The 22031-nt window shown below is 44.1% G+C and overlaps 1 protein-coding gene across 1 annotated transcript in view; it reads right to left on the reverse strand.

Annotated features, from left to right (window-relative positions):
• Positions 1-3276: 3276 nt before the first annotated feature.
• The window catches only part of LOC138206022 (homeodomain-interacting protein kinase 3-like), a 25920-nt gene continuing 7165 nt past the window's right edge, over positions 3277-22031 (reverse strand). Inside the window, 17 exon segments of the mRNA XM_069162466.1 lie at positions 3277-5951; positions 5953-6094; positions 6096-6412; positions 6656-6816; positions 8051-8331; positions 8611-8772; positions 9146-9523; positions 9617-9778; positions 10454-10608; positions 11071-11165; positions 11339-11447; positions 11716-11884; positions 11994-12178; positions 12382-12468; positions 13700-13819; positions 16252-16275; positions 16277-16376. Coding sequence (XP_069018567.1) covers positions 5847-5951; positions 5953-6094; positions 6096-6412; positions 6656-6816; positions 8051-8331; positions 8611-8772; positions 9146-9523; positions 9617-9778; positions 10454-10608; positions 11071-11165; positions 11339-11447; positions 11716-11884; positions 11994-12178; positions 12382-12468; positions 13700-13819; positions 16252-16275; positions 16277-16376 — 2752 coding nt within the window. The 3' untranslated portion in view covers positions 3277-5846.

Genomic DNA, 22031 nt, shown 5'->3' on the forward strand with positions numbered 1-22031 from the left:
TCTTTTAGCCTCCAACTTCACCACGTGAGCTCATTTTGTTTCATAAAGGGCAGTAATCATTTCATGGCTAGATCCGTTTATAAGCTTTTATTTTGATGGTGAAACTTACTTCCGGTCGTGTTTTTTTTTTGTGGTTAGTCTGTCGCAAGCTTGGTGTGCAGCTTCCTGGCAGGTAGAAACGGTTCTGCATGTTTTGGGGTTATTATCAAGAACACACAGGTGATAACATTCCCACTTAAATACCTTAAAGACGAAAAAAAAAAATCACTTGTAAAGTCTTTTTTTTATTATTTCTCTTTTATGAGCCGGAGGTGAAGCTCGGTGCATCATTAAAAAAAAAAAAAAAAAACAGCAGGCAAAGGCAGTGACGCCACTCTGCTGTTTGGGGCCGGGAGGCGGGCGCCCCCTGGTGGCGGCTGAGGGCGCAGACAGACAGAAGCACACCGGGGTGGAGGGGAGGGGAGGTGGAGAGGGGGGGGGGGGGGGGGAGTGCTCCCCTCTGTGCCCAATTTACTGTAAAAAAAAAAAAAATTATAATAATGGTGAAATCATTATTTCTACCTCCCAGGACACGACATCTGTAAACACCTGCTACATCATGAGCTGAACCTGCACGGAGGAGGAGGAGGAGGAGGAGGAGGGATGAGAAGTTATCTTGTTTGCACACATTTCAAATGACAAATGCAGATATTTCTAATTTTAAAAAAAACAATATCGAAAGAACAACTTTTGCACACTTTTTAGTAAAAAAAAAAAAAAAAAAAAGATCCTAAAAAAAAAAATAAAAAAAATGAAATGTAGATGACGGCAAAACAAGACAGACAATTAAATTAATTACTTATTTAATATATATATTTTTGTACTGAAAGAGACACTGACAGATCTAGTTTATAGGAACCCATTAAAAATACAACAAACTATCTCCCAGTAGAGGTCGTTAGTTAATGAGGGAGCTTCCCAGGAGAAGGCTCCAGGTCCAGGTAATAGGCTATCGCACAGGTGTTACTAACTATATTTCTTACGGCACCACCCCCCCCCCAAAAAAAAAAAATATTATAAATGATATTCATAATTGTTTTTATTAGCCTAGAATCACCTAAAACTAGCGGTGGATCTGATTGGAAACCTGACGATACTATGTCCCGCCCACTGACACCCATAACCTGACTGCACCACAGGCCTGTCAATCAAACAGACACGTCCCCAAAAAGACATCTTTTTTAAGCTTATTTTTCTAATTAATGAGGGATTATTTTCAGATGGACCTCCAGAAAACTAATAAGAAGGAGTGACTTTAGCTAACAACACCGAGATAACTGATGGACACATTTTATTGACTGAGACTTTGATGAGAGAAGTTGAATGGGAGTCTATGGAGCCGGAGGCTTTTTGGAGCCGACCTCTAGTGGCGCTCGGTGGTATCGCAGCTTAAGACGCTTGTGCATCGGCTTCATTTTTCAGACCCGGAAGCTACGAACTCTTTTATATTCAATCTCTAGTTGGACCCCCCCGAGCTGGTTTTCCCGCTCCGAGTCTCGACGAATCCAGAAGTTAAGACCTTTCTCGACTTAAAAGCTACAGAGAGAAAAACTTTTATGAAAGTTTGTAAATCTGGAAAAAAAAAAAAGTAAAGCACCGACATCAACACTAACATCTATTAATCCTCTCGTCGTATCAACAAAGACAACAAACGGTTGACTGAAGCGACATTTTTTTTGTTTTTTTTGTTGTTTTTAATTCAAAGTGAATCTTGACATAGTTACAACCATCAAGTCATATTTTGACACTCACCAATAAGAGTCACCAAGAAGGAACCCGCTTTTTGTGACAAAGTACGTAAGGCTTGGTCACATTGAAACTCACTGAGAATTAAGAGGGGGGGGGGAGGAGGGGGAGGAGGGGGGAGGGCTACTGCAAACGGGTTAGACACACATCATTACATCCAAACAATTATCTTTTTGTTTTCCCCCCCCGGTCCTCATATATTGTTGTATATTGCACAGTGCGGTTGCTACGTGTCAAACTAGCGTAGCAAATTTTTAGATACAAAATAAAATGAAAACAAAAATAAAATCATAAAAGCCACACAAATCTACACAGAACAGTAAGTTTTCCATTTTTTTTCTTTTTTTTAGCCATCACGTCTACATATTCGTGTCTTAAGTACGATTAAAAAAAACAACAACAAAAAAACAAAACGATAATTAGATAAAAAGTTGTGGTACAAACGCGTCGTATGTGGAGTCAACATTTTTTTTTTCACACCGTTTAATTCTTCAGCTCAGAAAACCGCGAACGAGATTCGGACGTCGTTATTTTTGTTGGTTTTTGTTAGCTTTGATAATGTGGGAGGAGCCTAATTAAAAAGCAGACCTGTGGGGGGGCGGGGCCCCGTTAATAGATTCTCAGTTATTGCTGTTGTGTAACGTACGGAATCATTTTGCTGCCACGCAAGGAAAAAAAAAAACGGACGTTATAACAAAGTTTCGTTTTGTTGCGCAATATATATATATATATATTTTTTTTTTACGTTATTACGACATCGAAGAGAAACTTTTCTCGTTATAAAAAATATATATATAGTATGTAAAAGCCATGATTGAAATAAAATGATGAACTGAAACTTACGAAGTACGCCTCATTTCGGCGATTCGATTATATCTTCACGCTCGGGTCGGATGACATCGTAATAAGTTCACGAACGCCAACGCTGTTCGATACGAATTTGCGTCCGTGCGAGTTAAAATGATTTAAAAGTAGATTGTTAGAAATAAGATGATTATAATAACGTGAAAATACCTTCTTTTGTTTTTGTTTTGCTTTTTTACGTGAAAAACAGCTTTTTAATGAATAATGTGTTTCCGTAGCGACGACTTAAAATCGAGCTCGGTCGCAGAAAGTTCGTGTTTTTTGTTTTTTTCTTACTTTTTTAAGGCTGCTGGGTTTCGTGGGGGGAGGGGGGGCCGGTGTTGAGAGGGAGGGTGGGGGGTTCACTGAGTTCATACATGTTCATCTCATCACCTGTGCTGAGCTGACAGAAAAACACCACAGGGTTAAAAAATAAACCTTTTCCTTTTACAGTGGAGCACACGTTACGATGCTTTTAACTCCTGTTTGAAGAAAAAATTAAAAATAAACATCAACAAAAGTAGCACGTTAGACATAAAATACACCCGACTACTGAAGCAACAACAACAACAACAACAACAACAAAAATCATGTAATTCGATTTACGGTGGGGACAAATTTGGACCGAAAAATTTTTCTTTTTGTGTGTTGTTTTTTTTTTTGCGTGATGGATAAAGCCTTTTTGAAAAAAGAAAAATGAGACTGAAACACGTGATATCTACCGATGGTCACAGCTGCGTACGAGTCAACAAAATCCCCCCCAAATTATTATTATTTTTTTAAATCACAGAGTGAGCAGAAAAAAAAACAAAAATTCACTCTGCAAATCCACAAATACATTCACTGAGAATATAAAGCTTTTTTTTTTTATTTATTTTTTTTTTGCATTTGTGTGTAAATTCAGGCCCTGTGTTTGTTTGGAGTACTGCACGGCGGTAAAACATTCCCTGACTTGTACTTTCTTAGGATTCTGTAAAAAATATATATATGTATGTATATATATATTTAAATATAGAGATTGCTTTCAAATTTTTAAGTCTGACAAACAAACAACTTTGGGTTTGTTTCCCCCCCACGTGGTGTAAAAATAGGAACCTACAAATTTCCAACTGCTTTGATATCATCTTGTCGGCAACTTGTTTGGAGAAAAAAAAAAAAAAAAGGCACTATTATCGTACAGTACGAAGAGAATACAGTCCAAGAACGGAAAAACAACAACAACAACAACAAAAAATAAAACATGGTAATACGTCAACAACACGCACGTTTACCGAATCAAAGAGTTGAACCCAGCCTACATCTGAAATACTGATGCTAAAATACACAAAAAAAACACACACACACACACACACCAAAAAAGCAACAGAATGAAAATTAAAAAAAATAAAATAAAACTTCCATTACAGCAGTTTACAATCACTTCAAAAACAACAAAGCCAATATACAGAGGCACTAGCATATAAGAATAGCATTCAATATAACTCTATGATCAAAATAAAAAAAACAAAAAACACTTCTATCGTATCTAGTCGTCCGAACTACGATACGGAAGAGAGATCGCAAGGCTAGAAATGAGATTAAAATCCTCTAAATTCACAGCTACGAAGTGGCAGATAATCAGTACATAGCAGCTTAATTATCTATACATTCCAAAAAAATACAATTTGCCAAACGTAGCTCAGGAAAAAACAAAAACAAAAAAACTCAACCTCATCTTTAAAATAGAGATATCTCTCAATATATATACCGATGTTAGACAGATGGTGAAGTGAAACAAAACAAACAAAAAAAAGAAATATTATCGACCATGCTTCAAGGAAATGATTCAAACAGTCTTTGGTGCTGATTGGAGTAAAAACAAAAACAAAAAAACAGCTGATATGACGGGTAAAGACACAAACACACGCAAAAAAAAAATTAAAAATAGAATAAAATAAAATCAAGGCTATGCATCCACCCTGAAGGAATGTATCAAAAACTGACGACAGGCTTCAATACACGGGACGAAAAAGTTCGTATATCTAAAAAAAAAAAACATTTACGGACACGAAATCTAATACTCGATAAGCCCAACGACCATACTGTAGAGTTGATAGGGTTAATTTGTCCAAACACTGAGAAGCATTTAAAAGTAAAAACATAACACTTTTTTTTTTAAATCTTTTTTTTGTTGTTTTTAAAGTCTATACACCACTCCCCAAAAAAAATAAAATAAAAAAAAAAACGCAGCCTAAAAGCCCAAAAATATAATAAAAACACGGCAACCCAGAGTCTATCTAGATTGTATTGCAGTTACAGTAAACAGTGACAATACTGTTATGAATTAAGTACTGTAGTAAATAGAAATCGATTATCAAAATATCAAATCACTCTTTTATGTACATAAAAAGCTCATTCAGTCAAAGCCCTACATGTGCAGCGTCTAGCTAACGTAAATCCATACTCCGAGTTAGAAAGCACGTAAAAAAAAATTAAAAAAAAAAACACAAGCGTCATCCTTGCTTTTTTTTTGTTTGTTTTTTTGTTATAATCCGATAAGCCCCGTCAGAGTGTGAAAGGTTTAAGTCCTTTTATTGTAAAAAAATTACAATCTGTTTGCTCCTGAAGTGACGTGAGAGTTTTTAAGGCACTGAGGAGTCGGCGAAGCCCCGAAACTAAAATACTAAATCTGAAAACAACGGAAAAAGACGGTTTGGGATTCCTCGTGAATAATACGGGTTTGGAGGAGGAGGGGGCGTGGCTTCACGGATACATCGAGACATTGCGACACGGCAACGAAACAAACAAGAAGTAACCACGAACTTTTCTCGATCTCCTCGAAGCTTCGCTGGCGTCGACTCGACGGTCCCTCGAAGCGTCGCGTCGTCTCCTCCGACGTTATCTCGCTGGGAAAGTCCTTCGGAGACGGAGACGTCCCCCCTCCCCCGCCTCCCCCCTCCTCCACCCTCCTCCACCCACGTTACTGCTTTGTCCTCAGAAAACAACCAGAAAACGGCATCTTCAGTTACTTTTTTCATCTCTCCGCCCGCTGCGATACGTCGCCGTGCATCCTCTTCCACTTCATCATCATCATCGTCATCGTCATCATCATCGTCATCATCACAAGTGTCCGTTTCGCGCTCGGCCGCTCGCCCTCCCCGCCCAGGTGGCGGCCCCGGTCCACTTCCCGTCGCGCCTCCTCAGCAGGAGGAGGTGCTGCGGCGGCCCCGTGCGGCTCCTCAGATATACGAGAACTGGGGGTGGTGGCTGAGCTTGGTGGGGCTCAGCGGGAAGCCGGTGTACGCCGCCGAGGAGGCCATGTACGGGTGAGGGGGAGGCGGGGGGCGGCGGCGGGAAGGGCGGCTTGAACTGGTGCGGGTGGTGGGCGTAGCCGGGCTGGTGGTGCGGGTGGATGGTGGGCGAGGGGAGGAGCCGGTGCGGGTGGTGGTGGTGGTGCTGGTGCGGGTGGGGGTGGGGGTGGTGGGGGGCCGCCGAGGCCCAGGGTCACCTGGTGAACTATGGCGCCGCCTTGCGGGTGGGAGAGCCCGTAGCCGTGCTGGAGGAGCGGGGGAGGCGGCGGGCGGGAGGGCAGCATGGGGTGGGGGTGGTGGGCGGCGGCGAGCGGCCCGCCGGAGGGGTACGGCAGCAGGGTGTGCGTGTGCGGCGCGGCCGAGGTGTGGGTGGGGCTGCCGTGGGGCAGGTGCGTGAAGGTGTGCGTGTGCACCGTCGGCGGGATGAAGGCGTGCGGACGCAGCGGGCCAAAGTTGCCGTTCCACTCTCTGCTGTTGGAAACGTACGGCTGCACCTAAAGGAGGGTGGAGGGGTGGGGGAGGGGGGGAGGGGGGCGGGTACAAAATTTTTTGTAATAAAAAAAATAAAAAAAAATACTTCCAGTGGAATAATTCAGGTAATTTTACTTTGGCTAAAAAAAAAAAAAGAAAAAAAAAAAAAAGAAATATCCTAAAATCTGCTGCAAAAGTATGAGTGGTCCCGTAAATAAATATTTATATAAAACTAGATTACAAAAGTAAAAAGGAGAAGAACTGACCTGCCCAAAGCCCAGAGGGTGGTGCTGCTGCTGCTGCTGCCCCGTCACCTTCTGCTGCCTGGTGAAGAGGGGGGCGGATGGGAGGAGGGGGACGGAGGAGGGGGTGCTCTGTTGTCCTATGAGGCTGCAGCGGCCTTTGGACCGGGACCAGGACTCGGAGACTGGGGGACGGGGAGACAGAAGTTATCGTGAGGCCGAGTTGTATATAAATATATATAAATATATATATAGAAGGGTAAAAAAAAAAAAAAAAACGTCCGCATTGACCTGCAAGACGGAAGGCAGGGAAGCAGAGGAACAAAGGCCGGTGCTGTGTTACAAATGACTTCCCGTCGTACACAAACAAACAAACAAAAAAGTGCTCTTCCATGTTAGTATGATCTTTTTTTTGGGGTCCTCAATAATAAAACACGCCGATTCTTCTCTCCAGCAAGCAGTTAAGTGTAAAAAAAAACACTTTCAGGCGGCTTCGCTAAAGACACTTATTTTGAAAATTATTTAGGCCCCGCCCCCCCCCCCTTTTCATCTCCGTCGGCAACACGGCACAAGACTTCAAACAAGAGGACACGCCAGAGAGGGGAAAAACAGCGATGTGAAAGTAGACTATAAAAGAAAACGTAAAAAAAAAAAAGAGAGATCGTTGGCACACAGGAGAAATCATCTAAAAGAGCAAAAAGTTGATCCTCGGACTCTGATCTGGATCAGTAGGAGTTTTAAATTTTAAAGTAAAACAGAAAGGTGAAACTGATCTCACATCAGCGCCTTCGGCGGCAACTTTTGCTGCATGACAAGAACCAGCAGAGAAGAATTAATAATAATAATAATAATAATAATAATAATAAAAACAAGCCCAAATTAAATGCATCCGTCTTTCCCTCCAAACTCTTTAGGTCTTTTATTGTGGAATCATTGATGACTTGTCAAAATAAAAGGGAACTGTTGGGAGATGTAAGCAGCAGTTCAGACTTTCAGAGAATTATTTTTGGAAAACAAAAACAACAAAAAGCTACTTAAATGGAGGGGAGGGCGGGGGGGGGAAGCCATAAAGTATTATTTATATATTTTAAGCTTTGCCTACAGTGGATGCATCGTTTGAGGTATCAAAAAGGTTTCTCTGCTGGTGTCTCTTGATCACCTGTTAAAGCCGCTATGACCCACTAGGGGGCGGTAAACGCCTACTGCTTCCATATGACCTGCGCGCACGCACACACGCACACACACACGCACACACACACACACACACACACACACACACACACACACACACACACAGCCCCAAAGCACAGGTGACACGACCGCATGACATTTGCAAAAATTAAAAAAATTTAAAAAAGAGCTAAACACAATAACTATTTCTTTAAAAATGAAACAGCAACAGAGACGTGTTGGACTGACCCATTCTCTGGACGCGCTCCTCGAACCCCTGAGTGTTGCTGTTCTGCACCCTCATCGGCGGCACCACCATCGTCCGGATGCCTCGGGGGCTCCTGCCCTGCACGGCGGGGCAAGGCAGCAGCGGCGCCACCACGGCGGCCAGAGGCGGGCGGTTGTTGCGGTTGCCGTTGTCGAGGTAACGGTAGGAGGCGGAGCCGGAGCGCGGGGAAGTCGAGGTGTCGGAGGCGGGGGAGCCCTCCACCGTGTCGCAACCGCTCTCGTGGCCGTCGTCCTCGGACATGCTGAGGTTTCAAATTTGAAAAATTTAGGTGTAAATTTAATAATCAACTTTCTGTTCTAGTTTTATTTCCCACTTCTACCTTAGAGCAAGATAATCGATTGTTTAAAGCTGTTAAGAAAGAGACGAATGTAGAAGGTGTTTCTCCACATTTAGTTGAGTTGACTACTGTATTTACATTTTTTATATATAATTTTTTTTTTTTTTTTTTTTAAATGTACGAGATAACAAAATAAAAAATAAAAGGTCCGTTTGCTCGGTTGTTCGGGACCCCGGCCGCTACCTGTTGGGTCTCTTGCAGGGCGACACCGACGGGCTGGACTGCAGAGAGTTGGAGGCGAAGGAGCTGGTGCTGAGGCTGCTGTCGGGGCTGCTGAGGGAACAAACTCTCTCCATGGACACGCTGGTGTTTCTGCAGGCTTCGCACGCACACTCGTCTTTACACCTGCGGAGGAAACGTGACAGTTTTTCTGGAGGCTCAGAAGGCTTTAAAGCTGCAGTACCGCCGAGGGGCCACTAGAGGTCGGCTTCAAAAAGCCTCCATCGACTCCCATTCAACTTTTCTCATGGAATTCGAAGTCAATACATTTTCTCCAGCAGTTATCTCGGTGTTGTTAGCTAAAGTCACTCCTTCTTATTAGTTTCCTGGCGGTTCATCTGAAAATAATCCCTCATTCATGAGAAAATGAACTTCAAAAAGTTGTGTTTTTGATTGACAGGCCTGTGGTGCAGTCAGGTTACAGCTATCGGTGGGCGGGACGTAGTATCGTCATGGTTTCCAATCAGATCCATAGTTTCATTTCCTGGATCATACTCACTCATTCAGACGGCACCTCTGCGGGTCGTCCTCGTCGTCGCCCCCCTCGTCCTCCGTCAGGTCGCTGCGGATGCTGATCACGCTGGGGGCGGGGCTCGGCGTGTCGCCCATCAGGACCGCCACGTCTCGCTGGGGTTGCCTGGGCAACAGCAGCCGTCTCTCGCCGCTCGGCTCCGCCTCTTTGAAGCAGCTCACTTCCTCCTCCTCCTCCTCGGCGTCGGCCTCCTCCTCCTCGTCCGTGTTGTGACCTCGCGGTTGCCGGGTTTCCACCGGAGGCTCCTCCCTCCGCGGCTGCTCCCTCAGCGCGACCGCCTGTCCGACGACATTGGCCACTTTGGGGCAGGCTGATATGTGGACGTTGCCGAGGTGGGACTGGTTCCTTCAAAACGGGACGACTCGTATGTTAAGACGTGAATGAAACGTCGGGGCGGTTTTAGAGATCAACAGATGTGACCGAGGAGCAGAATCTCACCTGTTGTGCCCGTGTCGGTTCCTCTTATTGGCCGGCTGGGGCCACACGACGTGAGCTATGCCGATGTTGATTGGCTGATGGGCAGAGAGGGCTGTCATCTGATTGGTCAGGAGAGGCTGCTGCATCATGGCGCTGTAGTGGCTGCTGTGCGGACGCACTTTCCTATGAAAAGAAGGTAAAAAAAAAAAAAGAGAAACATTAAAATGTGGCAGGAATAAAATCACACTGTAGTTTGATTGTTCGTCAAGAAACTGTAAAATTGCAAGAAATAAAAATGTTGTTTTTTTTCTAAGCACTACCTGATAAACGAATCTTTAGATGCTGTTGATGTTACTTCGACTAACAGGCCTACGAAGTGCAGTCTCACAAATTTAGCATACAGAAATACGTAATCACTTCTATCGATAATAATAGATTCAAAACTTTTATTTTGAAGGCCACATTTCCCACATATTTGTTTGCTTTGTGGAGGAGAAAACGGGAGCAGAGTCTTTCGGATTGAATGAGGAGTTATTTTGGTTTACAAAGAGAGTTTTGTTTGAAAAAGACTTTAACTTTATGCCGTGAATACTTTCAGCACAGCTTCTGCTGGTAATTTTGCGAGCTCAAGTTTGCTTAAATTTTGTGTTGATCGCAAGATGGTGATGTCCTGAAGGGACTTGTACAATTCCTGAGAAGAACAATACTTAAAAAAACACTTTATATGTGATTCTTATTCCATCCAAAACTGAATGCGCCAAAAAAAAAAAAAAAAAAATAATAATAATAATAATTTCCCTGTGTCTCGTAAACGGGGGATTTTTCCCAGTTTGGGTGAGTCAGAGTTGGATGACTCACCCCCAGTCGCTGATCCTCTGCGGGCCGGCCGTGGTGTCGTTGGTGAGGGAGGACGGGGGTGGTGGTGGTGGGTGAGAGGGCGGAGGACCCACGGGAGTCATCTGCTGCCAGGCTGCCGGGACGAGGAGCTGCTGGCCCCGGCCGGACCAGGCCTGCTGCAGGGACACAGAGGGGGGACATCGGGGGAGGGGGAGGGGGTTGTTGTTGTTGTTTTACATTTGGATTCTTGTTTGTAATCTTTCTCTCAGTTGTGTCTTTAAATATATCCCAAGTACCAATATTCAAGCTGGCGAGAGATTTGTTTTTGTTTTCTTTCATTTTATTTTGTGGAATTGTCGATAAAAAAAATTAATTTAAAAAAAGATTATATATATAGCTGTAAAAACATGGTGGACAAAAAAAGAAAAACAGTTGGAAAAATTTACATTTGTGAAAAAACAAATGTTGTTTTAGGGATTTAAAAGTCAGGGGCCAACGAGAGGAACTGCGGATCCAAATGTAGTTTTTAAATATTAAACTGCTTCTTCAAACATTTCCACTTCCTGTCAAACCCTGTTAGAAAGAAGGTTTTACACGTATTGTTGCGCCTGTCCCGAAGTTTTAAATCTGCATCTTACCTGAGCTATTACGCCGGGCCTCACTGGTAGGGGTTGTATGGGAGGGGCCTGAGTTACCATGGGGACAGAATACCCAGCTGGTTGATTAAGGTTACCTGTAAATAAAAAGACAAACGGTTATTTCTGAAAAAGTCAAACTTTAACAGCATCTCTGTGAAGAATTGAAACCAAAACTGGAAAACATTTTAAATGCAATCAGATTAATGAAATTAAGTCATAAAGAAAATGTTGCGTAATCACTGGAAGAAACGGTATAGAGTCGACGTACCCTGCATGGGCGGGGGACAAAGAAGAAGGGCGGGTGGGAACGAGTCGCTGCACCCGAACTGGCCGCTCGCCGTCGTTAGCGCTATCCCAGGATGCAACACTGACGGAGCCTGCGTTAGAGGGAAGGGGGCGAGTTGAGAGGATGGATATGGAAGAAAATGAAATGAATGATTTCACAGCGACCGACTGGTGCGACAGAAATAAGAAGACCGATAGTCTTTAGTTAAAAAAAAAAAAATCTATAGCGCCTTCTTTCCTGCAGAGGGCGACGTTGGGTCAAAAGTGCAGTGCGAGGACACATGTCCAAACAGATTCATTTAAGGCATTTGAGACGACGTGACAAGTCTTCTGCTGTGGCAGAGACAACAGCCATCTCACCTGAGTGTGCACCGGTATGTTGCTGTAGCCCAGCGGGAGGCCGGAGGAGGCGGCGGGGGGGACGAGGGGAGGTCTGGAGAAGTGAATGGTGTTCTGGTTGAGGGCGTCGAAGATGGCGTTGCTGGGACGACCGTGACACATGTCCATGATGCGGAAAGACGACTGCACGCTGAGGAGGAGAACAAAAAAAATTAAAAATTAAGAGGAAAGTTGAAGCTCAACAAGTGCATGGTGTATTTTATGCCACATCGGCAACAGTTCGGAGAGGCAGGTCTCACTGGTTGCTGTGGGGGAAGTCCAGCAGGTGAGTCATGGTGAGGAAGGGGTGGGCGAGGACACTGGCAGGGACGGTCCGGTCCTCGGCGTCGATCAGCAGCATGCTCTTCAGCAGGGACACGAACTCCAGTCTGTCGGCCTTCTCCGCCTGCATGTCGCTGGTGTCGGGACACAGCACCAAGTTCACCTGAGATGCAGAGAAAGAGGCGAGGGGAAACGGTTACCATGACGATGAGAGAGCTCGAAACCGATCCATCCAAAGTGTTGGTTTTTTTTTACGGTCGTGTTGCTTTGTTTCAAATAAAGAAATTCTTTTTTTTAGAAGGATATCCAGAAGTTTAAAAAATAAAAAGGTATTACGAGGTGTTTTTTTTTTTTTCTTTGACTCACGTGCGCGACGTCGTCCAGACAGCTGAAGATGTACTTCCTGGCCTCTTTGGATTTCAGTCCCGTCTCTTTCTCGTGCTCTTCTGTCGTCTTGGGAGAAAACAACGGAAATGGTCAGGAATCACGGAGGAGGTGTGTTTTTGTACTTTTTTTTTTTTTATTTGCATCTCCACGCGTGTTTAAAAAGTTCACCGCTGGATTTGTTTTCAGTGATAAAAAAAACAAAACAGAAAAAAAAAACGGGTTTTCTGCCAGCAGAGATAAAATAGCAGCTTACATTCATCTAAACTTTTATGTACAGAGCGCTTTGCAGGTAGTCTAAACACCAGTTTTGCGTTTCCTTGAGCTTTCCTTGAGGGGAGAGAGGGAGGGAGGGGCGAGGGGGGGCTGCTGGCTTTGTCCTGTTTTTGAAAAGCTCTCCTGCAGCTGTTTCCTTTCGGTTAACGCGCTGCCACTTCATCGGGTTTTTTTTCCCCCCCTCCATGCTACAAGGACGTGCACTTTAATTTCTAATAAACGTCTCCTGCTTTCTTTCTTTTTTTATTTATTCTCACAGCAAGTAAATCAGGAGCTGTTATTTCCGCAATATTACGATTATAACAAGTTATCAACTAAATAAAATACGCAATCGAAGTGTATTTCATATTGTGCTTTAAAAAAATATATATATATATATACAACATCTTGATGGTGTGATCTCCGTTTCCGAGGCAACACATGGGGGTAAGACTAAGAACTGGAAAACAATCAAGTCGCGTCGGTAGACTCTTTTGCGTAACGTACGCGACGATTAAGACTCCAGGAAGTAGGGCCGACCATTAGCAACGACCCTAGCAACAGACACAAGACCTAGTCCGTTTTATTGCTTTTTCTAGAGATGGTTTCTCAAACTAAATAAATACAGCAGATAGAAACGCTAAACTACTCAGCTAGCGCTGTCTGGTTGTAAGTAAGATATCGATGGAGTCGTGTATTTTTAACATTTAAAACCAAATAGGTCACGCTCGCCGAGAAAAAAAAAAAAAGGGACCAAACGAGACCCAATTTCACCAAATGGGTCACAATTAACAGACCTAGAACACGTAAAAACATTCTATTAGATATTATATGAAAATCTATTCTAATTACATATTCCCATTGAGAAGGCGGCGTGACATTTCTAGTGATGAGCAGGGTGTGTTGTCACGGTGATCCAAATCAAAAGTTGACCAATCAGATGTCTCAGTCGGACGACGGTAACAGATCTATATCATGCATGTTGTCTGTCTCTGTGTGTGTGTGTGTGTGTGTGTGTGTGTGTGTGTGTGTGTGTGTGATGTACTTTTAGTCTCCAGGAGGCGTAGGGCGAGTTGGATTCTTTGGAGAAGAAACGAGAGGTCTTGGTCCCCTTGTTGAGCAGCTGCTCGGCGGGCCGGCCTTGAGTCTGAGAGATGTACCGGATCTGAGGGGAGGGTGGGGGGTCGGGGGGGGACACGGGGAGGAAGAGGAGGAGGGAGGAAGAAAAACAAAACAGGAAGAGTTGCTTCAGATTTTGTCATGTAAGCATTGACACAACTGGGACACACAACTACTACATTGTAAAAACGCTTCCTTTTAACGCGTCTTCTCCTCCCTCTACCTTTTTGTGGGCGGAGCATCAGCGCCACCAACGCATCTTGCGCAAAAGGAAGTGCAAGCGGGCCGTTATTGACAAGCGTGTTGTCCGTACGACATGTAATCTTACGTTAAAACTCCGCTTGCCGTAGTTTGAGCGATTCTCTCACGCACACGCACACACACACACACGTTAAAAAAAAAAAAAAAAAAAAACATCCCCACTTATCACAAACGAGAGACTTTTGCCGTTACAAAACGATGATGCGGCAGAATGTCAAATTTACGGCGTGCTGTCAACCCTCAACTTCCTAAAACAATTTAGGAAGTCCGTGACAAAAGTTAAGACGTAAAAACTCAATTGTTTGGCCTTGTTTTTTGGAATCAAGGAACATTTAACAACTTCGGTTATAAAACGTATCCAGATACGAGTCTTTGTGAGGCTGAACCACCGGTTAACTTTCCAAAGATGTGGTTCAACTTTTCCCCGAAATCGATCGGACTCTTTTGGCCGGTCGCGTCTTGATCGGTCCTCTCAAAATACCACGATACTCCAGAAATTCCATGACGAATGGAAATCAGACAGTGATAGGTTTTTACAGCATGTGTGTGTGTGTGTGTGTGTGTGTGTGTGTGTGTGTGTGTGTGTGTGTGTGCATAAGCGCACGTGCACGTGTCAGCGGCCTAGAACAAACACACCGACTGGCCAGAGGGCACTGGACTGAGAACCTGCTGATGGTGCACTGAACGCTAACCGAACTCTGTGTGTGTGTGTGTGTGTGTGTGTGTGTGTGTGTGTGTGTGTGTGTGTGTGTGTGTGTGTGTGTGTGCGTGCGCGTGCGTACATGTCTACCATCAGGCTTACGTTTATAAATACATTTTGCTGTGTAGAGTGGAACCGCGGTGAGCCTTGGCATAGGACTGCATGCTTTCGGGGGCTCGATGTGCACCGGTGTGTGTGTGTGTGTGTGTGTGTGTGCGTGCGTGCGTGTGTGTGTGTCGCTGTGCCAGTGGTTGATGCCTAGCGGCCGGCAGATTCTATCTCCGACTGACGAGAGTTCGCCGACTCCAAGTCAAATGTCAAGTTCCCTGACTTTCACCGGCTCGATAAGCTGAAACTCAGCGACCTGTGATGAACAAAAACAACAAGCTGAGCAGGCAAGAATCCGTCGGTGCAAAAACGCTTCACCGCTTGAATCACAATTATGATCACTAGGTTTGTGCACACGTTTTACAAACACACCGACTCTCTGCTGCAAAGGACTTGTGCAAGTTGTTTCCAAATGGGAGCGGTAAGAAAAGAAGCACGCTGGCTTCTTCTCCCGTATCTGACGGCTCTACAGTTGTTTTTGCAAACTTATCTCTTTACTGAAGCGTTCGCTGCTCGCTGATGAACAGAAAGGGAGATAAAACCAATCACGAAATGACTGATAAGATCCCGATTTCCCCTGATATTCCTTGATATCCCTGATTGTGCGCGCACACACACACACACAACAAATTCTTCTTTTTTTTTTTTTTTTTTTTTTTTTTTTTTAAATGCTTATAAACAAGAATGTTTGGTGCCGGTGTGAACTATGGAGGTGCAGCCAATTTCCAACATTTGGTTTGTCGAAAGGAAGCCAAGAGCTTTTGAAAATATGACCATAAATGGTCATGTCGATTTCTTTCTTCTCCCAACACATTTAAATTGACAAGACGTGACAACACATCAGGGTGTGTGTGTGTGTGGGGGGGGGGGGGGGGGGGGGAGGAGGGGGAGGCGCATCGTGGGGTTAAACGCAGGATAATCCCGCGCCGGTCTGTGAATGCGGCACGGGCCGTTTCCCATGCTCCCGTCTCCGTTTAAAGAGTCCCCAGTCGTTGCAGTTTTGAGACCACACAACCCCCCCATGAGGGAAGATAATCACACGTTGCCAAGAACAATTTCCTGATTCGCTCGGCCCCCAGATTAGTATTAGGTGGATTTTATGCAGGATTTTGTTGGACCTCAGTCGTACAGAAGGAGGTGCGAGAAGGAGAGAGCGAGAGAGAGATCAGGGAGCGACAACAAATAAAGGTTTAAGCTGCATAATGAAGGTGCTGTTGAGGTTTGGCTGTTGGGAAAACAGAGACGGAAGAATTATGAGCATTAAGACGTGTATCCTGCAAGAATGTGATTTATTTTTTGTTTATTGGGTCGTCTTTACTGCTTAGGGGGGTGCCTCCCTGTGTGTGTGTGTGTGCGTGTGTGTGTGTGTGTGTGTGTGTGTGTGTGTGTGTGTGCGTGAGGAATGTTACCTGGTCGTACTCCAGCGCTCCGGGGGTAAAGGGGCCAGCCCAAGAAGAGCTCGGCTATCACACAGCCCAGCGACCACATGTCGATGGCCTCGCAAAATGGCAGGCCCAAAATAATCTCCGGAGCCCTGCGCAGAGAGAGAGAGAGAAAGGGAGAGAGAGGGAGAGGGAGAGAGAGTTAAAAAAAAAAAAAAAAAAAAAAAAAGACGTGTCAGGACAAGGTTACGAACCGGGGGACCGGGCAAACGTGTACGATAGAAAATAAAACATTTCTTTTCGTTTCTTTTCGTACAAAAAGAAAACATGACGTTTGAGTTTCAACCCGGGGGGGGGGGGGGGGGGGGGGGGGGGGGGCTACAGACGTCAAGAGTTTTTGAATGAAAGTGTCCCTGAACGCCACACACACAACAAAAAAAGTTGTTTCTTTTTACACTGCTGGACAGACGAATCAGTGTGTTTATTGAAGCGTGTTGAAAAAAAACACGTTGATTTCTGGGTAAAAAAAAAAAAAAAAATTAAAGCTGCACAAATGACCGTCTTTACATGGATAAGCCTTTGATAGAGGCCGAGGAGGCAGACGTGCCTTCTTGCATTTACTCAGAAACTGCCTTTTGAACAAAATTTTAAAAACTAAATTAAATCCAAGTGACCACTTCCACTCGTCTCATTACCCTGGTGTAAAAACATTCATATCTTCTATGACACGAATCCACTCGGGGAAAGTGATAAGAACAGCACACTGCGTGGTGCAATAACCCTCGAGACCATGTTGATGGTCCTGTGACTAAATCCTGCGTTGCCGCAACAAAGGACGAAATCTCCTCCACAACCGATTGGACTTTGCCACTTTTGCGCAATTCAAAAAGCAGGAGGGGGGGAGGGAGGGAGTAAGGTGGGGGGGGGGGAGGGGAGTAAGGTGGTGATCTGGCAGCGGTAGCGTGAGGATGTATGCCGATGTATGAAAACCATCATGAGCTACGAGGCCTCCCCTCTCCCCCTTCCCCCGACGCAGGAGGGCTGCAAATAGCAACCGCTGCTGTGACGACCACAGGGGTGGTGGTGTGTGTGGGGGGGGGATGATGACTGTTGCCGAGCAACCGCTGGACGCCAGACCATAATGTAACAGTACTGCAGGTGATAAATGTGTGTGTGTGTGTGTGTGTGTGTGTGTGTGTGTGTGTGTGTGTGTGTGTGTGTGTGTGTGCTTTGACACAGCCCAGGCTTTCTGCCCCGATTTGGCCTGAAGGAAATGACACTTTGCTGTTTCCTATTGCTCCTTAAAAAGGAAGAAGTTCAGTTACGCAACACCAAAAAAAAAAAAAAAAAAAAAGACCCTTGGGTGGGGTGTGGGGGGGAGGGATGGGGCATCAGATATCTGCAGAATAATCCTGAAAGGCCGGCACTGAAAGACATTGATTGTTGTTTTCCTAGTTTTAAGTGGTGGATTGGCCCGCAGACGAAAACAAACGGAAAAAAACAAGAATAAAAAGGCAAATTCAAATGTATTGAAAGACTTTAACCGAAGGGAAAATCACACAAATAACAATACACACAAGTCAGCTCAGGACAAAGTAGACAATTGACCAAAAAAAAAAAAAAAAAAAAAAAAAAAAAACATAACCTAAAACTGATGTAATATGCTGATTTGAAAAGAGGAAACGCAGCAGCTCTGCTTTTAACTTGATCACATCCGAGGCCTCGGCTGTTGCGCAACACATGCGGTAAAAGATGAGAACAAAAGACATGAGCGTAAAGTGTTGCAGTGAAATCTAACCTGGTTTTACTTTAGTGCAAAAAAGATGAAAGATGCAATTTGCATTTTTGTTGTCATCATAAGGTCGAAAGAAAAACATATTTCGCAGCGCTTATTAAAAGTTCTGACTTCATACTGATTTTATTATCGTCAGCTGCAGGTGGGAAAAAAAAAAAAAAATTCTCCACGGGAGGTCGAGGCGGAGACGTGCGTTACGGCACTAAAAAGGTAAATAATTAACAAAACATGCGCAAACACGTGGATCACACACACACACACACACACACACACACACACACACACACACAAAGAACCTAAAGAGGAGTGTGTGTGTTGTTTGCTGCCCGGCTACACTGCCAGAGTTATAAAAGCTGCTGCAATGACCCCCCAGCTGGAACACAACTACACACACACACACACACACACACACACACACACACACACACACACACACACACACAGGTGTTTGGCAGGCAGACCAGGTTTCCAGAACTAACTAGTCCGACTAGAGAGCAGCAGCTACGACAGGAACAAACACGGCAGAAATAACACGCAGATACGCGAGTATTGCATCATCGCGCGTTTACGTAAAATCTGTACGCGACGGGACTCGGCACCGTCTCCGGTGCGATTATTTTCGCCCTCGAACGCACTTCCTGAAAAACAGATCAATTATGACAATTTACAATAAATCTTCACTTCACCTCGAACTGAGTAAGTAAAGTGTATTTGAAAAGCAACTTCAACATTAAAATCACAAAAGCGCTTCGTAGAAAAGAAAAAGTAAAAGATCAAAACAAACCTCAATAATGTATATATATATTTTTTTAAAAACTAAACAACAAAAGCATTTATTTACAAAATCTGTTTTTTGCGTGCACACAAAAGAAGAGGCAAACACACACACAACGGTTTTTAAAAAAAAAACAACGATCAATGCATATGTATGAATTATTAAAGACTAACAACGGAAAAAATAAATAAAAAAGGAGCCAGTAAGAAACATGCAAACACAAATCCTCTGCTTACTACGAGCGCTCATGTATTATTCATAAAGTACAATATGCGCCGTCACTTCGTTTCCCTGCCGACCGTCAGAATAAATTAGGGAACACGAATCGACGACTTAACCGCTACATATTAATAAATAATAAATAAAAGAAAGGAAAAAAGAAAAAAACCTCTTCTTCTTCTGGCCCTATTTGTTTGAAAACTCCAGGGCGGTCAGCAAATTCAACTTGGATGCTTTTTTTTGTTGTTGTTGTATAGAAAAACAATAAAATAAAAGAGCCTCTTTGTAATATTCAGGATGCTTTCAAATGGAGATCAGACGCGCACCGGATGACGGAGAAGAAAAACAACGTGCGCTAACGCAACGTGACCGGGGTAAGACGACACCCCCGGTGACGAAGAAATCACACCTGGACGGAGGAACGCTCAACGCGACCTGGCCCCCCCAAAAAAAAAAAAAAAAAAAATCTGTAAGCGCGCTAAAGACGATCGCCGTCTTTCCCTCCAACCCGATCCCGCTCAGCTGAATTATTCACATAGCTCGGTGCTCCATTTTCATTACGGGGAGGTGGTTTTTTTTCCTTCAACGCCTCGGCCCCCGCAGGACGGAGCAGCCACCTCAACCAGCCTGCTGCTGCTGCTGCTGCTGCTGCTGCTGCTGCTGCTGCTGCTGCTGCTGCGTCGTGCTGCCATGGCAACACAACACATTAAAAACGCACGACAAAAGCGTTAGAAAAGGCTCCCGTGCACGGCCTTCTACCGACAACGCCGGCGCTCGCAGAATCAACAGAGTTCAAAGCTCTCGTTATCACCTCGTGGTGTTTTTCGATCGTACTCACGGAGGGTTTTTTTTTTTTTTTTTTTACCGGTAACGCGACTCCACAAGTGTGTGGATGTGAATTTATATTAAGATTGACACGAGCACGATGGAAGAAAGAAAATGCACAGTTTCTTTGCAACTATTTTATTCATAGAAATCTATAAAAGAATATAATTTAGGGAAATATAATCCCTTTCGGGGCTGTTATGATCATGAAATTTTGAATCGACGATTCATTGTAAATAATTCCAATTAATGTATTTGTCCTTTTGTTTTATGCCCCTGTTATGGTATAAGTCAAATTATAGCTGTGTGAAGAGCCCCAATTTTAGCACTAAACATTAGGGTATATAATTTATTTTTTTTAAATCTCCACTTGCCATTCGGGTTTTTGTAAAACAAAAATTGCACAGGGCGAGTATGACATAATAAATAACAATATACAAAAGTCTAACTGAAATATACGAGGAAATTACCGACAATGACAGGCAAGTGTGAATCTAAACAACCCACAGAAGAGGGTGCAAACCTCAACCGGAGATGCACGCATGACATTTCTGCGTTTCGTCCGGCTTGACTAATGGAAATGATTCCAACCATTATGCAAAATAATTTGCCATCACGCAGATTATGTAATAACTGTGGCGGGGGCCTGCTCCCTTTCTCAAACGCACCCACATGCAAACAAAGGAGGATGCGGAGATAAAAAAAAAAAAAAAAAACAACAACCTGCAATTACTGGAGGAGCTCCCACCTGAGCTGCACATTAACCTGGTGAGTCAGACGTATGGTGACATAAGTACCCAACCACAAATTACAAAACTCAATATATTGGGAGCTACTCAGACATTTCAGTGACTGACTGCCAAATGGGTGTGTTGTATAAATCCTGCATCTTGTCAGTAACAGCTGACGATGTGAAAAGTGTTCGTAGCTTCCGAGTCTGAAAACTGAGGCAGAAAGCTGCAATACCACCGAGTGCCACTAAGAGGCTCCGTTGGACTCCCATTCAACTTCTCTCATCAAATTGTCAGTCGATAAAATGTCTCCAGCAGTTATCTCGGTGTTGTTAGTTAAAGTCGCTCCATCTGAAAATAATCCGTTACTTATTAGAAAATAAGCTTCAAAATGAGGTCTGTTTGATTGACAGGTCTGTGGCGCAGTCGGGTTTCCGCTGTCGGTAGGCGGGGACGTAATATCATCGGGTTCCCAATCAGATTCACCGCTAGATTCCTCTCCGCCCTTCTTTTTTTTTTTTTTGTGTCGCTCCGAGCACCCGTACCGAAACACTACAGATAGTCGCACACTTTAAATCCTAGCAGCGGCTAGCTTGACCGGATACGTTTAACGTAAAATCTTAAAAATACACGAGTCCATCGATATCTTTTTTCAGCGGATATCTTACTTACAACCAGACTGAGCTAGCTGAGCAGTTTAGTGTGTCTATCTGCTGCATTTATTCAGTTTGAGAAACAATCCTTAGAAAAAGCAATAAAAAAAAAAAAACAGACCAGATTTCGTCTCTGTTGCTAGGGGTCGTCGCTAAGGACCGGGCCTACTTCCCGGAGTGGTAAACATTGCGTACGTTACATTCACTTCTACCGAGGTGACGTGATTTTTTTTTTTTTTTTCCTTCCAGTTGTTAGTCACACCCCCCCCCCCCTCCACCTTCCCCCCGTGTGTTGCCATGGAAACGGAGCTCCCGCTAAACAAAAAAAGTTGTATATTTTGAGAGCGAACGGCCCCCGCGATAATGAAACACATTTTAGATTACGTATTTCATTCAGATGACAGCTTGTTGTATAATCGCAGCGTTACAGTCGAGGGTGACGCTTTAAACGTGATTATCGGTGCGACGGCGACGCGGCCGTTTGCGTCGCTTAATTTACACATCTCAGTTTGGGCCTTTTAATGAGCGTCTTAAAAAAAAAAAAACACCCACTTTTACTGCCTTTTTTTTTTTTTTTTTTGTGTGTGTGTGTCTTTTACACAAAAAAAATTGACTGCTGATGCTGGTGTTGCCATTAACCACGGTTCTGGAAAATCCAGGGAAAACCCCAGAGTTGTTAAAAAAAACAAAAAAAACACAACCCTCCTCCACTGTGGCGAGGACTTCGTTTCTTAGGCCGCTTCGCTATGGTAACAATAAAGTACAGCCATTACGCAATACGAGCGCTGGAGACGAGGGGACACTACATC

Source organism: Embiotoca jacksoni, unplaced genomic scaffold, assembly GCF_022577435.1.
Source record: "Embiotoca jacksoni isolate LCO1_2020_lvr unplaced genomic scaffold, fEmbJac1.0.p SCAF_3, whole genome shotgun sequence".
Taxonomy (NCBI): Eukaryota; Metazoa; Chordata; class Actinopteri; family Embiotocidae; genus Embiotoca; species Embiotoca jacksoni.